The sequence below is a fragment of the Mesoplodon bidens genome (genome assembly GCF_964165515.1).
Source record: "Mesoplodon bidens genome assembly, chromosome: 1".
In the NCBI taxonomy this organism is placed as follows: Eukaryota; Metazoa; Chordata; class Mammalia; order Artiodactyla; family Ziphiidae; genus Mesoplodon; species Mesoplodon bidens.
In genome coordinates this window covers 141,058,829-141,076,340 of record NC_138176.1, presented here as the reverse complement: position 1 = coordinate 141,076,340, position 17,512 = coordinate 141,058,829, and the positions used below count along the sequence as shown (strand labels likewise).

At 40.2% G+C, this 17,512-nt stretch overlaps 1 protein-coding gene across 5 annotated transcripts in view; it reads right to left on the bottom strand.

The window, feature by feature from the left end:
- Positions 1-10,840: 10,840 nt before the first annotated feature.
- Positions 10,841-17,512, bottom strand: part of NFXL1 (nuclear transcription factor, X-box binding like 1) — a 56,370-nt gene continuing 49,698 nt past the window's right edge. For all 5 annotated transcript variants that reach the window (XM_081235714.1, XM_081235715.1, XM_081235716.1 and 2 more), the window contains 3 exons: positions 15,756-15,842; positions 14,889-14,942; positions 10,841-12,412 (listed from right to left, as the gene is read on the bottom strand). In XM_081235714.1, coding sequence (XP_081091840.1) covers positions 12,239-12,412; positions 14,889-14,942; positions 15,756-15,842 — 315 coding nt within the window. In that variant the 3' untranslated portion in view covers positions 10,841-12,238. The remainder of the gene's footprint in view (positions 12,413-14,888; positions 14,943-15,755; positions 15,843-17,512) is intronic.

Here is a 17,512-nt window from a genome sequence, read left to right as displayed (position 1 = left end):
AGCAATCACCAGAAGCTAGGAAGAGGGGAGGAAGGATCCTTTCCTAGAGCCTTCAAGGGACATAGCCCTGCAGACATCTTGATTTTGGACTTGTAGCCTCCAGAACTGTTAGCAAATAAATTTTCAGTGTTTTTAAGTCACCAGGTTTGTGGTAACTTGTTACAGCAGCCCTAGGAAACTAATACAGCATCTCTCTATTTTAGCTACTTTCAAATACATTTCTGTACAGTCATTCATTCACAAATAGTTAATTTGCACGAATTCTGTCCCAGGCACTCTTCTAGCAATGAACAAAAGCAAAGAAAAATCTCTGCCCCCATGAAGCTTATATCTCAGAGTAGGAGGAGACAGAAAATAATCAAAATAAAGCAGTAAAATACATAGTCTGTCAAATGGTGATAAGTTCAGTAAGGGGTCCTATGGCATGAGGTGGAGTATTAGTTTTAAATTTGAATAAATTAACCATTCTCAGAGGATTCTGATCCAAACATTGAACCTAAGATTCTAGTACAGACAGTCCTCGACATACGGTTTTTCTGCTTTATGATGGTGTGAAAGCGATACGCATTCAGTAGAAACCGTGCTTTAAATTTTGGATTTTGATGTCTCCATGGGCTAGTGGTATGTGGTAAGCTACTCTCTTGTGATGCTGGGAGGGATAGCGAGCTGCAGCTCCCAGTCAGGCACTCGATCATGATGGCGAACAACTGATACACTTACAACAGTCCTGTACCCAGATGACCACTCCGTTTTTCACTTTCAGTAAATTACTGAAATTTACTGATTCAGTAAATTACCTGAGATATTCAACACTTTATTATAAAACAGGCTTTGTGTTAGATGGTTTTGCCTAACTGTAGGCTAATGTAAGTTTCCTGAGCATATTTAAAGTAGGCTAGGCTAAGCTGTGATGTTTGGTAGGTTAAGTATATTAAATGCATTTCAACTTATGAGGATATTTTCAACTTATGAAGGGTTATTGGGACATAACCCTGTTGTAAGTCAAAGTAGATCTGTACTGTCATTCTTGGGGAAAATGGTACAACACGTAAAGGTACGTAGGGGAGAGAAGAGCCTCACTCTATTATATCAGAGTTTCTGCTCTAAAACCAGGAAAACCATCAGCCATAAAGCTCACTGTGAAGGGAAAAGAACAATTCACTAGCAAAAATCATCAAGTCTAAGGGTAGAATTTCTAAGGATTTTGTGACTAATACACACACTTGTTGGCTGATTTATAATAAATGTTAAATATAAAATTTATTATGTGATTATATAAATTATGTAAATCATAAATAGTCATTTACCATTCAACAATGCCCTGGCAGTGATTCAGCTATGCAAAACCACTCTTAAGAGAAAAAGAAGCAAAGGGAGTGCTGGACAGGAAAACTTTTATCATCCAAGAGTCTCATTAAATTATCACTCAAGCAAAAGAAAGCTCTAGAGTTAAGAGAACATTCCTCGGTGAAGGAGATGTTCTGTCCACACTGTCTAATACAGTAACCACTGGTCACATGTGATTACTGAGCACTTGAAATGTGGCTAGTGAGACTGAAAAACTGAATTTTTAATTTAATTTTGATTAATTTAAGTAACCGCATTAATTAAATAACCATATGTGGCCAGTAGCTACTCTATTGGAGAGAACAGCTGTAGAATCACAGAAGGCTGGCTGTGGAGACAAACCTGAGAGACTCATAAATGTGAGATGGGACCAGCTCCACAAATAAAAACAGGTAAGGGAGCCTTCACAGAATGTATAACTATTATGTAGAGTTTTTCTAGGACATATTTATTTCCTTAATGCTCACCAGGCCCTTATAGATATTCAGCGGTATTATCCCCGTTGGCTGGAAGAGGAAATCAAGGTTCAGCAAGGTTTTTTGACTTGCCCAGAGCCTTGCAGCTTTTAATGGCTAGAGCCAGAGATTTGAATTTGGCTTTGACACCAAAATACATACTCTAGCCACCAAGGCACTCCACTTACAGCACCTTTCACTCTTGTGATGTCTTCCATTCAATCCACCCTCTCTGAACAGTCTGAAACACAAGTGTGTGTCTGCATGTGTGTGTGTACACATATGTGTCTGAGTAGATTCTGCAGAACAGGTTAAGTCTGAGAGTTACTTGAGTTCTTAGTGTGGATCAAGTATTCAGTACAAATCAGTATCCTCTAGACAACCAGCCCCATTCTCCACTTAATCAGGCAAGAACAGGATGCGTGAATGCATGCTTGTTGACTAACTTATTAAGGCCAAAGTGGCATGTTAAATAAACCCTTCTTCCTTGGACACATTCAGCAAAAATTCTATAACCCAGCTTTCCTGGTCCTCAGGGAGCTCCCATTCCCCCCAGCCATAGACAAACTCAGAAACCCTAAGACCACAATCACACCTGGTTGGTGGTGGAGGTACTGATGCCTGCTGTGCTCTTATTAGTAAGATTTCTGCAGCGTTGTGAAGAAGGTTTCTAATGGGACTAATTTTGCATCTTTTTAAAAAAGTTTCACTATGCCTAGAAATATACATGATGAGATTAATAAAGCAATTCTTATTTGTCTCTTTAACCTCCTGGAAGGTTTAGCTGAGTCTTTCATCACTGTACTATACGCCTATCCTGCAAGGAACAGTCTGGGAAGAGTCCTTTCCCCAAAATAAAGCTTTACAGCATTTCCAGGTTTTGAAATTTATGTGATCCCATACCCAACTAACTCTGAAAATAGTTCATCCCAGTGTGACTCTCGATGTCCTGGGAAGAAGTCTATGGAAAGCCTGACTGCTCAGCCCAGCAATCACACATGTCTCTGCAGACAGCTAGTCTAACCTCTCAAGCCCAAGGAACCTGGTTCGAGGGACTGATTTCTAGCTTAATTTCCACACAAAACTACTGACACCAAATAATACAAACAAGCTGGTGAATGTTGTGCTGTGACAGAAACTGATTTTATAACGGTTATTTCCAAAATTAGTGTGTTGCGACATCTTTAATTTCAACACCTTCAGCTAAAACGTGTGTCTTTGGAGAATGATCACCACTAAGTCCTGACTTCGCTCCCTTTCTGGTAGCAGTCGGCATTCCTTTGCAGAGTTTTGATTCCATCAGTAAATTATTGAATACTTTACCAAGGGGGTGGGGGGCGAGGGGAGACTACAAACTACAGATAGACACAGAGAAGTCATCGCGGTCTTATTCAAAAGTGAGCTCGTCTTTGTAGTGCATTGTTCTCAGAAGTCTCCCGCGGAAGGAAAGCTCTACTTTACGAATTGCCTGGACAGCTTCCCTGGGAACGCCCAGCCGGGCCGCTTCCCTGATGAGCTCGCAGCTCTGAGCGCGCAGGGCTCGGTCCGGGAATGACACGCAGTGCAAAAAGCGCCTACACCGCCATCCACCGGCCCCGAGCGGGTGGCACCCGGAGTGGCGAGCTCGCCACGAGAGCTGGGGAGGAATCCCGGCAGGATCCGACCCAACACCACCTTCCTCCCACAAGCGCAGCCCTGCGTCCCTGCCCCGAGAGCGGTCCCTGGTCCCCGGCTCCGCGCAGCTGGGACCACGCCGCAGCGAATGGATTCCGGGACCCTCCTGACACCGAAGAAGGAAGGCAGCGCCCAAAAGAGACCCGGTTCCTGGGGGCTCAGGCCAGTGAGGACCTGCCGTGATGCTCTTCCCTACCTTTCCTCTCTGGAACCAGGGGCAACGTTGTCCCTTCCCCGGACAGGATCGGAGCCCTCCAAACCCGGAGTAGCTCGAACCCGCAGCCCCTACCCCAGCCCCGCCCCCCCCCATGGCGGCCGGTGGCCGGTGTGCTCGGGGCGGGTACTCGCCGCAGACGAAGTTTGCGCGCAGGGTACGCAGGAGTTCCCAGCACCCTGCAAGGGGCCGCGCTCAGATGGTACAAGGATAACCGGCACCGCTGGTTGCAGGGGAACCGGGCGCGAGTCCGGGCTCTAAGAGGGATGAAGACCCAGGCGTGCGCGGTCGGGAAGGTAGGCTTACGTCTGGGGCAAGCGAGGCTGCGCGGTCCTTCCAGATGCCGGGCGTCGGCGCAGAAAAGAAGCCGCGGACCCCCGAGGGGCTGGTTCCGACGGCTCCCTCAGCAGCCTCCTCAGGCGCCCGGGCGCCGCCGAGTCCACTTGATGCGTGGAGGGCGCCCCTGCAGGGGACGCGTTAGCGCCTCTGGCAAGGAGAGCGTGGTCTCCGGACCGACCCGACCCGAGCGTTAAAGGAAACCCTACCCATGACCCTAGGAGGGTCCCGGACGCTGGGCGACCGGGATGGAGGGCCGTGCGCCCGAGGAATTGTTACAGGGCGCTTAGCGTGGCGCTGGGACAGCCGAAGCTCACCGACGGCAGGGCAAGAAGGTGGCACCGAGGGGAGGAGGGGCCGGGACGGGAGGGATTGACTCTGAATTCATCCGGACCGAGAGGTCATGCGACCTGTTCGGCGGCAGAGCGAGGTTCGTGGATCTTACCTGCTCCGGGGCCCCGGCAGGGCGGTAGCACTCTTCCGGAGCGCGGGCGGGGGACTGTTTCGTGGAAAACATGTCTCGCTTTTTCTTCCGTCCGCTCTTATCCTGGTCGCTTTTCTCTCCTCTGCGTGGCCCTGGGAGAGGCACTACGGATGCCTTGCCTCTCGCTCAGGAAGAGACAAGTTGAACTTCAAGGGACAGGGGCTCCACATTTTGTCTGCTCGACAGATCCCACCTCCCTTCACTCCCGTCTCTGGGTCCCACCCATAAGAACCCTTAATGACAGATCCTCTACAACCCCACCTCTTTGCGTTCAAAGAAGTTATTCTTCAGGGGCAGAAGGGAAGCCAAGAGGACTGCGGGTCCCCCCACCCATGCACACCCCCAAACTTACGCCCCGCGACGGCAGCACGAAGAGGACAAGACCTGAGCGTTTGGGCTGTGGGAGACCGAGTAATTGGGAGCAAAGGAGTAACTTCTCGGCTCTCCCAAATCTCATCACATCCTAGACCATTCTCTTCTGGCCAGGGCGTAGCCAAGTAAAAATGAGAATAACTGCAGGCACTGGCAATTAAAGGGCAAGATTGTTATCTCAACAAAGATTTACATTTCTAGGGAGAGCATTATTTGCTTTAGGCAAATGGAAACTAGCTTCTCTGTTTAGGGAAGAATCTGCTTTGCAAGAGTGCCTGAGACTTTGCTGAGGCTGCAGGGACCCGGGAGTGAACCTGAGCCTGCTTCCATAAACCTAGCAGCGATTTCCTGCGGAGAGCAATCACAGGCTGAATCCTAGAGGCCAACAGCTCTGTGCCTTTCTGTCACTCACCAGCAGCCCCTATTCCTCAGGCAGCGTCAAGGAGGCACTGCAGGTATTTACAATGGTAGAGACTACCATTTGAAGCCCAAGTTGCCTTATGTTTGGCAGAAAATGACTACACTTGAGTTTCTCTTAGAAATATATATTTTTTAATCCAACTTTAGTCAAGATCTAAGGAAAATTTTTAAAAATCACTCGAGGTTATTGAATAAATCCATCTCCATTATTCTGGCAGAGGCTATGCATAGTCAACAAAATATGTATCAGGCACTTGTTCCTTGAATATTATAGCTGGGGGAGGGGGGTAGAACTTGTAAAATTGGGGGGGAAATCGGTATTTTGTTTCTGAAGTGAAGTGAGAAAGAAAATATTTCAAGTGCATAGTACAATAGTTGAAATAGGGAGTTGAAGTAACCAGCCTAAGTTTTAAGTTTACACAGCTAGCAAGTGCTGAGCTGGGATTCTGCAGACATGTAATTTCAGGACTGTGTTCTTCTAAGATACTGCCTCATCACACGTCATTGTCATCACCACAGGGACACCAGTCTGAAAATCAAGAGTCTAGGCGATTTGTCTGCCAACTCTACCTTGAGCAAATCCCCTAGTCTTTCTGGGTCAGTTAATTCAGTCTGTAAAACAAGGGTTGGATTCAATCCTCAAGGTTTCTACAGGCATTCTGAAGCCAAGTATGAATTGCTATTCACCTCCTTTCTCTTCCACTTTCTGCCCTCTAGTGGAGGTGTTAAAGGAACTGTGAAATTTAAGCAGCTAAATCAGTGAATTTGAGATAGCTAGGGTAAATAAGTCTTCTCTTTCACTACTATACAGTACTGTTCTTCAGAGAGCTAAAGCTGATTGCACTGGTAAAACAGCATTCTTTAAACTTCCTTTTAGCAAGAAAACCTAACCAGTTCTAGGCACCAATGGCATCAGAGTAAATATTTGAGGTAGTCTTTGCATGAGGGCAAACAGCTATTTTTATATTCTTTGTAACAGACTTCTATAATGTAAGGAATCATAACAAATGCTAGAAATCTCATAACATGTGTGAACTAATTTAAATATGCAAAGGGCTCACAGTAATCTTCAATGACCTATTTGAATTATTCCTTTTTAAAAAATTTGCCACATTTGCTTTTCAACTTAAAGTGACAATCATCATCTAGTTTCTTACATTTCATTTTACAAAAAGAAACATTTATGGCCTTTTGAAATTTCTATTGTCCAGTATTTCAAACATATATCTAACTAATTAGATGGTTTAAAAGAAAAAACATAAACCTTAATGAGATTTATGGGAAAATTAACTTAAAGGTAGTGAGTATACTTCTGGAAAGGGTGATTTTACAGATTAAACTTTAGTCACATTTCATGTACAGACCAAGTTTAGTGCTTAGTACTACAAATAATGGCAATTTGAGAAAAAGAAAGAGATATCTTAGAGAAGCAGCCAGCATCCCAGGAAAAGAGGAAAGCATGGCTAAAATAGATATGCTATCCCATGGCTTAACACTCATCTAGGATTTATTAGCTGCCAGATGAACAAAATTGAGTTCCTGCCCTCACAGAACTTCCTGGCATAATGAAAACATTAAACTGGGACTTCCCTGGTGGTCCAGTGGGTAAGACTCCTCGCTCCCAGTGCAGGGGACCTGGGTTCAATCCCTAGTCAGGGAACTAGATCCCACATGCATGCCGTAACTAAGAAGTCCGCATGCCACTACAAAGACCCGGTGCAGACTAAATAAATAAATAATTTAAAGATACATAAATACATTAAACAAACACAAATATGTAAACTATGGAAAAATACTTACAAGTAATATAGGACTATATTTCAGGGAGTCAGAATGTGATATTTTTAGCTGAGATCTAAAGATGCGAAGCCTTTAAAATAAAAAATATATATATTAAAGAACAGAGCAAGAAACAGGCAAATTGGACAATTACCTATTGCAGGGAAGAAGAGTTTACTTAAACTAAGAAGGGAAAACAACGTGCCCATATCTGAAGTAATATATTCCAGCACACTGAAACATTCTGTATATGATAAAAGTAGGCCGTGCAGACATTCTGTTTGCTGTATATAATATTTCTGGGTCATCAATCTCTTACTCTAATATACTAGTCACTGGGAGAAGTAATAAGAGCCAGCCCATAAAAAGTTTCAAAGGAATTTTATTTCTAGCACCCTCACACACCTAGTGCTAGTTCCCCCCAACCTCCAGGGCTGCCATTTGACTGCCCACATCCAGCCTAGTCTTCCTAGGGATAATACCCCCTCAATGACAATGACCACGTGAGCAAAAACTAAGGTGCCCCAGTTTACAATTTGTTTTTCTGACCTGTGAATCAATTTGTAAGAGAAGTTATGATGTTAAGTCACATTTATCTGTATTATTATAGCTAAGAATTTCTAAGTGCTATGTGCCAGGCACTTCACAAAGTGACATGTATATTTTTTGTTTTTAATTCTTTAAACAAACCTAGTTTCCTTTGGTGTAAAATGAGAATAATAATAGCCCCGCTGCATAGGCTGTCATGGGGGTTAAGTAAATATAAAAAGTGCTTTAAAATAGTTGTAGACACATAATAATAGCTAACACTTACTGAACACTATTATTTCTCCTTCTTTCTATTTTACAGATGAGGAGGAAAGTACATCTTACAAAAGTTAAATAATTGCCCAAGATCTCACAACTAGAAAAGGGTAGAACCAGAATTGGAGCCCAAGCAATCTGGAACTAGACTGACCTCTTAACCCCTACCTCCTGTAGTACAATTATTAAGACAGTAATGGAAAATGCCCCAAAAGCTTATGGCCTAGAATGACACTGTGAATTCACTCATTCATCCATCAAATATTTATTGAGCACTGCAGTGGGTTGAATTGTGTCCCTCCCCAAAATTAATGTCCAACCGAAACTAAATATGTAACTTTCCTTAATTGGAAAGAGGGTCTTTGCCGGTGTAATTAGGCAAAATGAGATTATACTGGAGTAGGGTGGACCTTAACTATGGAGGGTGTTCTCTTAAGAGACAGAAAAGGACAGTACAGACATGGAGAAGGCGGCCAAGTGGAAATGGAGGCAACACTGGAGTGACGTATCTACGAACCAAGAAACGCCAAGGATTGACGCCCAAAACCAGAAGCTAAGAGAGAGGCATGGAACGGTTTCCTTCTCTGAGTCTCCAAAAGGAACCAACCCTGCTGACACTATGATTTTGGACATCTGGCCTCCTGAACTGTGACAGAATAAATTTGTTGCTTCAAGCCACTTTCTTCGTGATAATTTGTCACAGGAGCCCAAGGAAACTAATACCAGCATCTGCTATGTGGCTCAGCATGGTTCCCCACTCTGGAGTTACAGCAGTAAACAAAACTGCACCCCTGCCCTCATGGAGCTTTCTTTCTAGTGAAGGAGACAGATAATAAACAAATATAGAATACAGCGTTAGGTCCTATGTAGCGCTATGAGGAAAAAATATTGTATGAAGATAGAGAACACCAGATGAGGGTGGTTATTAGGGAATGTCTCCCTAGAGGCGTTTTAACTCGAATAAATCTGGATTGTGGAATTTTAGGCTGTATATGGGAATTCTTCACAGCACCACTGAAATACATGCCCTTGAATTAACTGCAAATAAAACTTAGCAAGAACAGCAGATCAGCAAACAACAGACCTAAACTTGCTCAACAGACCAAGATTCTGAAACATGTGAAAAGGGTTTCCCAGAATGGACACACTTAAGAGTTTCTGGAAAGCAGAGGGGTTCCCAGCTCCACTCCTGCCAAATTCTCATCTCTTCTAGGACGTAGTAACCAGTACTCTGCTTTTCCCTCCTTCTATGAAGCTTGCTAACCTCAGAGGTAGACCCTAAGGTCTAAGGCTTAGACAGTGGTCTAATCACTGTCACTGAATAAAGAGGCAGCTTCCACAGACCAAAGAGATACAGCTACCTTACATCAGCTCTAGCTCTAGAGCTCAGACTTCTCTCACTTCCCAGTACCCAGGGATGGACAAACCTAGCCACCGGAGGAGTCCCCTGGGTCATGTGAAATAACACAAAGAGCCCAAATTTTTTATAGGTCATCTATAAACACTAACACAAATACTTATCTCTTTTTAAAAATTTTAACATTCATAGCCATGAAGTTCAAGCATCAGACTTCTTTGCAAAAGGCAAACATTTCAATGTTTTGCTTCAGTAAAGTTCCTTTGGCAATTTCAGCAAAGATTACACCAATTTATTTGAAATTATTTGATTTTAATTTAGACTTGAATAGTGAAATTAATTGAAATACAAGCACTTAGGTGTTGGTCAATCCCTAAAAGTGTTTAAACTGAAAAATACTAAAAGATTTCAATATATATATTCCACAAATTTCAAACAGTAAGCTAATAAACTTTTATAATGACACAGTAAATAGGAAAATAAGGCCATCACATTCACATTTTTGTCTATGTCATTGTGAGTGGCTATTTGGTAACTCTTCCATTCCTTCTCTAATTGGCTTAGATTGAAGCAAAAAGGTCAACATGTACCGCTTTATTTCCCTCAGAACAAATTAACGTTAAGTATTTAAACAAAATTTCATTTCATTTTGACCTTAAAGAAATTATTTATTTCCTCCCCACTCCACTCATTGTGCAGCAGTTTCCGCAGCGTCCTCAGGCCACTCCTTCAGGGCAGTGGGGAACCGAGGGAACTGCAGGCCCGAATCACTGAGTCGAAGCACCACCAGCACCTCCACCCTGGGCTGCCTCCTGCTCATCTCCCTCCCTGCTTTTACCCTTGATTCCTTAGAGTCTTCTCTCCACACAGCAGCCAGAAGACAGTTATCTTAAAAGAACAATGACCAACAACTCTTGCCCACATAAAACCTTCCTGTGCTGCCCACTGCAACTAGAAATAAACCCCAATTCCACAGCATGGTCTATCAAGCACACTGTGAACTGGCCCTGGGTGCTCTCTCCCCGTCACTCACTCAGCTCCAGCCACACCAGCCCTTCTGTCTGTTCCTCAGCTCTGCCAAGCATCTCCCAACTTAGTGACTTTGTACTCGCTGATTTCTCTCCCTCACAGACTCTTCCCTCAGATCTTCAAATATCCCCATCTCAGAGGGACTTTCCCAATCTAAACTAGCCAGTGCCTTTTCACCCGCCTCCTTCATCACTTTCTGTAACATTTCTCTCATTTTTTAACACCACTTATCATACACGAAATCACGTTCATTTTATTGTGTATCTATTTCCTGCCCCCTCTCTTCCACTCCTTAGCAGGTCCCTGAAAGGATCACCATTATCTCCAGTACCTAGAAGGTTCCTGGCACACAGTAAAGGCATATGTTGATTGAATAAATGAATGAACAGTTGGGCAACTTTGAGTTAATTAACTAAGGTCTGAGCTACTAGTCAAGCAAATAAAAAACAGCAAACTGCTTCATTTATCATTCACTCAGTCTCCCTCTTCCCCTCACTAGATTCTTCCCCACAAATCAGAAAGAAAACTTAGCAAGAACACAAGCCCAACAAAGAGGCATGAACTAGGCTTCAGGTTTGTTTATTAGGCCAAGATTTTGAAATACATGAAAAGAGCTTACCACATGGACACCTAACATTCATTTTAGAGTACAGTAAGGTAATGACTTGAGTGTAACAGCTCTAGTTTAGAGCTTCTGAAACACCAACCCAGTAACTCTAACATTGGAAAAGGTAAAAAAGAATTCTAAAATTAAAACAAAAATACCATAAAGAGAGGAATGACTGCCCTTCCACTTTAGATACCAGCTAACACTTGATTAAGGAACATAACATTAAAGAAATTGAGTTAAAGAAAGCAACATTTTAAAATCCTTCTTTGTACTTTTACCACTTCTACCTCTTTTTAGTACCTATCAATTACTATGTTTTACATCAAGCATTAGAGTTTTATACCTTGATAAAATTATAGGTTCCTGAATATTTTAAATAGTAAATATTCTAGATTAAAAATTTGGTATGAAAAATTTTAATGAAAACATTAATTATACAAAAATTAAATAGCAAAACCATTTAAAATGACTTACAATTCAAACAGATTTGGCTTACTGATATTTCTCTATCAGCTTGTTTTCATAAGAACTTACTATTTCCAGCTGAAAAAAATCTACTTATACGATTGTGGTAAGAAGAAATGAGAATAAAGTACATAAAGCTCCTAAGCCTGTGCTCAGCATATATTGCTCATAAATATTAGTTTTTCTTTTATTATTACTTTTTATTATTACTTTGAAAAAACACATACAAGTTTTACAAAACATGTCAACTTCGGTTAAAAGTTTCTTATACAAGACATAGCCACATGTGAGGAATCTAGCCTGGCATTTTTGGAAAACAATTATATTTTCCTCTGAGTGACATACTACCTAAAATTTTACTTCAATAACTGATAAAAATTCCTCACTAATAAACCAATTTCTGAAGTCTAATTATATAGCTTCATGTTATAATTTATGAGGTCTTTTAGAGGATATATATATATTAAAAAGTACAAAGTTACACGATCAGGAAAAGTACCTTTTAATAAGTAACCAAAACATTGTGAAATATTCCTCTTACTACACATACGGCTCAGTTTCATCTTAATTTTGCCAAAAAAAAGATGGCTCTAAATAGTAAATGAAACAGTTATGTTAATACAAGGAAGCACAATGAACAACTAACATGTTACCCTGCCACTGGCTATGCCTTATGAAATATTTTACAATTTCAGTCATGCTTTTACTATTGCCACTTCTAGTATGCTAATTAAGATGAAGCTTAACATTCTGTCCTTCTAACAACCGCTGGAAGAGAATAGAGAGATGAATGTGAATATATATCATGTTCTACAACATTCACTTTCTAATATTCCAAATTTAACAACTTATCGAAATCTAATCTGAGGTATAGTAAGAGATCAAACATTTTTTAATCCACACCATGGGCTATGTACCATGCAAACACTAAAACCACAACTGCACACACTGGAAAAAGATAATATTTATATTTTTGCCACAGCGTTAGCTCAACTGCCACTTCATCTCTCTTCCTGTTCTTCTTCCGACGACCCTTCAGTCTGTTTTCAAAAGCCTCCAGTTCAGCCTAAATCAAAACAGTATCATTTTTATTAAATTCAATACACACATTGATTTAAAATTTTCCACTTAGATAAAAATTAATTTGGGAAATGTTTTAATAGTAATGGTATATAATAAACATATTGATTTGATTTTTTAAAAAAACATCTCTCCAATACTGATTGTATTCAACAAATTCAGAACTTAGGTAAGCAGAAAGGGAGCTAGGCAGTAGTGAAAGAGATTATTTCAGATTGAAGGCCTGCCTTTGATACTAAATACAGAAACATCTGATTTAAAATATAGACATTAGTTTTATACATCAACACCATTAACCTATAATTAATGGGGCTCTATAATATAGAGCTTCTAGTAAGTACTAACAGATGACCCATTAGAATAAAGATACCTATAATTCTAGTTTTATACAATGCTGGTAATAAACATTACTGGCTTGTATGGAAGAAATTCAAGTGAGTGAAGAGAAAAAAGCTGCCGGAAATTGATTCCTCTCTGTCAAATACATTCCAAAACACAGAGTAAAAATTCTTCAGGGGAAAAATGTTTCATGCTTTAAATCAAAATGACTCTTTTAGAAAGTAGAATTCTATAAAAAACTCATTCTAGAAAAGGATAACTAGATGACACTCATTATAAAGTATAGATTTTCAGTCTACTGTTAAGAACTTACTTATTAAACTTTAATGCATGATAATATAACACGATACACTACAGTCATTGTTATTAACTAAAACTGGATACTTATTAACTAAAATATATATGAAATATTCATGCAAGCTTCTGTAAATGTGTATTTAAAAGGAAACAGAAATTTCAGTTAACATATTCATGATTTTGCTCATAAACCACACGGAAGAAGACCTAACATATACTTAATACAAAGTGGCATTCTTCAAAGAACCAAAATGTCAGAATATTCTCAAGTAGTTGTTGATATACAACAAAAGGTCAAAATATATTAAAAGCAGTCAAACTTGAGAACTACTGACACAGTAAAATAACTAATGCTTTAATGATGACTCACAGTCATCAAGCATGGTTTAAATTATTTTCTATACACTGTTTAAAAGGTGAGTAAATAGAGAATATGTTTAAGATTTCTACCCACAACTGTTTATGAAAAGGGGAGGAAGGGACACCCTAAACTATTCTTAATAATTTAATCTCCCAGGGTTTTAGTCGATCCATATTTTACTGTATTAGCTCTGATAACATTTTTTGGTATTAGGCAAACCAACTTTATAGAACCATAAAACAAGAGGTCATTTTTTTTTTTTTTTTTTTTTTTTTTGCGGTACGCGGGCCTCTCACTGCTGCAGCCTCTCCCGTTGCGGAGCACAGGCTCCGGACGCGCAGGCCCAGCGGCCATGGCCCACGGGCCCAGCCACTCCGTGGCATGCGGGATCCTTCCGGACCGGGGCACGAACCCGCGTCCCCCGCATCAGCAGGCGGACTCCCAACCACTGCACCACCAGGGAAGCCCCACCAGAGGTCATTTTATCCCACCCTTGCTACATGAGTTGTTTTTAATGCCCTCTCTCAAGTCATGCAAATTTCAATTTCTTCATTCATAAAGGCGACAGTTTGCATACAATATGCACTGCTTGATAAGTATAAAGCATCTCAAAATGCAAACTGACAAAAAATTACATGTCACTATTACAAAGTTAAGACACTCTTTGGAGTGTATGATCAATAAATACAGTATTTGAGCAAACGGGATATCAGGAATGTACTTGTTATCTAGGTAATAACAAAGAACAGATAAAAATCCTGCATTCAAGAAACTAATGGGGGGCTTCCCTGGTGGCACAGTGGTCGAGAGTCTGCCTGCCAATGCAGGGGACACGGGTTCGTGCCCCGGTCTGGGAAGATCCCACATGCCGCGGAGCAGCTGGGCCCGTGAGCCATGGCCGCTGAGCCTGCGCGTCCGGAGCCTGTGCTCCGCAACGGGAGAGGCCGCAACAGTGAGAGGCCCGCATACCGCATTAAAAAAAAAAAAAAAAAAGAATCTAATGGGTAAGTAAGGGGATATATTATTAAAACAAATGTATTGGTTAGTAAACAGCACTTATTTGTCACAGATAACCTACAACTCAGTAAAACAGAACTCAAATAATTTTAGATGAGCGAAGACATGCACTGCAGAGGATGACTTAAAATGGATGCTGCCATGCCCTGACCCTCACCCCTCAACCAAAAGAGGAGTTATCTCTTGAGAATGGACAAAACTGGCAAGGAAGTAAATTGGGAATACACCAAATATCTGTGAACACACAAGGTCCCATGCTTCTTCAGAGGTTCAGTATACCTGGACTGAAGTAAGTGAATAGCTAATTTTTGTTTTACAGGAACTGTATTTTCAGTCCAGAACTGAGCTCACCAGATCCTAATTTGTATGTTTCCACATATCTTGTATTTGCATAAAAACTAACAATGATGCAAAGAGACAGAAGTTTGTGTATTTTTTGTTTAGTTACCTGTTGTCTTCGTTTTTCCTCTTCAAGAGCAGCTTTGGCTTCTGCTTCTTTGATCTGTTTATAGACATTTAAAAGTAAATTAACATTGTAATCATCAAATTTTATATAGAATTTTAACATCTTTCCTCCCAGGCTCCACTAACCCATAACAACTTCTGGGAGCTTTAAACTGAAAATTATTTAAAGAAACGTAAATGTTATATACCGAGAAGTGTTACCAAGGTACTATCTAACAGATAGGGAGTAAGGGGAGGTAGGTTCTTATACCTTATATAAACATTTCAGCTTAACAACTATAAGAGATATTATATCACAATTCAAAGAGTTACAACACCGTAAACTGAAATACTTTTAAAACTGGACTTTTTCTCTTAAGTTACCATACTAAGACTCTGTAATAAATTATTGAATACCACTCTTTGCCTAGAGTTGAAATTGACCATTTTCCTAAAATGCCCTCTCTGGAAGGGAATCCTTAGTTTCAAACAAAACCAAGAGCCTACTCCTTGATTGGGTTGATGGACAGAAACAGTGATGCTAGAAGTAACCCAAACAGCAAAGAATCCCAAAACCTTATTTTTCTATTATTTTAACATAATTTTCAGGAGGCTTACACTAACATTAAGATGAATAACTATGTTCCAGAGTACATACACTAACTGGTACAGAGGATGGAAAAATCTAGTACACACCAGACCATAAAAAGCACACCTGAGGGTTCAAAATAGGCCAACAAACGAGGCTTTTATCACAAAAACAAAAAAGGATGAGATTTCGAGTTGTTCATAATAAGCACATAAATTAATGCACAAAATAAGTAGGGAAAGGTCGCTAACACATTAAAAATGACATTTAACCTGACATTACCTCAGATGCTTTCCGCTTCATTTCCTTGCATGTTATGTCACATTCTATGGAAATCTGATTTTCACGTACTTTGTTGCACTGCAATTCCTACAAATAAAGTTTTTAAAAATTTGATTTTAAAAGATTTTCCCTCAAAGTTGTAACTGCATGCCATAAAAAAGCAAAATTTCTCTAGCAGCTTAAGATTATGCATAGTATTTAAGACGTGTTAATACTTAATAATGATATGGTTGCATGCATTAAATGTCTTAGTTCAAACAGTGATTATTCTCTACTCTTAGCTGCAAAAAAAGTGAATACCATAAAATTAAAACCATCCATTTAATAATCATTTACTAAACACCACTACCAACTTAGCTTCAATTTCATTTTTATTCTTCATTTTTATCTTTTCTTGTTATTCTTCTAAAGCTTCCAGGGAGGTACTAGAGTACTAGAGTAGTGCCATCCAACACAGCTTTCTGAAATGATGGAAATGTTCTAAACGTGCACTACTCACAAGGGTAGCACTTACCACACGTGGTGCCTGAGCACTCAAAGCATGGCTGCTGAAATCGAGGAACTGAATGTCATATATTATTTAATGCTGATTCATTAAAATTCTAATTTAAATAGCCATATGCGGCTGGTGGCTACCAACTCAGTGTAGTTCTAGAGTTTTCTGGAGAGCTAAAAATTTTTCTCTCAACCATTTTATCTTTTTAAAAAATGTTTAGATGAAAATCATTCTAAAGCTTATATCTGTACTTCACTGCCTCCTTAATGGAATAATAAAAAATGAATCTACTCTTTTATTGATGAGGTGACATCAATACTATGATCAATTTGTGTACTATTCTGTAATAAAATAAGTGGTCCTTATTTTAAATAGTCCTAGACTTTGCTTTTGTAGATCTTTTATCTGCCTTTTATTCGTTCCATATTTTTTGCTGCCAGATGTCACTTTTGCTTTAAGTGTACCTATTTGTACCAGTTGCTCCTTTCCCACCACACCCTCAGACACTAGTTTTTTAGTTCAAATCTACCAGAGTTAGGAAATGAGATCATCAAATCCTGAGCAAAGTACATATACTTTAATGAAGCACTTTGTAGCACAGAATTTTGGCTGAGGTTGGTGATAAACACACCCTTGTCACCCAAGGACAGTCCAGACAAAGGAAAAATAACATGAACAAACATTAGAGACAAAAATAAATACTGCATGTTTGTGGACATGAAGTCTATCAGCCTGGAAGAAGGATCATCATATATTTTCTCATTCAAAAGGTACTTATAGAGTACCTGTTACATGAAAAGCACTGTATTAGGGACGGGGGATACAACAAGGAAAAAATTAACATGGTAAATGCTAAACTAATAATAATAATAGCTGCTACTATTTATTAAATATAGCATTCATTGTACTAAATGCTATATAAGCATTATTTCTTTCATTCCTTTCAATAAGCCTATGTATAAACTATTTTACAGATGAGGAAACAAGGTTACACATGTCCCTGGAATCACAAAGCTCTTAGTCATGAACCCAGCACAAAGTACAAAGAAAGCCAAGAGGAAGGAGCACCTAAGTCTTCCCAAAGGAGGAAGAGGAAGGAAAACCTTCCTAAACAAAGAAATGTTTGCCCTGAGTATTAACAGGATTCTAGTAAGCAAAGCAGTAAAGGAAAAAAACAAATATATGGCCACAGATTAAAGGGGAAATAGCAGATGTGTTAGGGCACTTAAGTAATGGATTCACAGAGATGACTGCCAGGGGA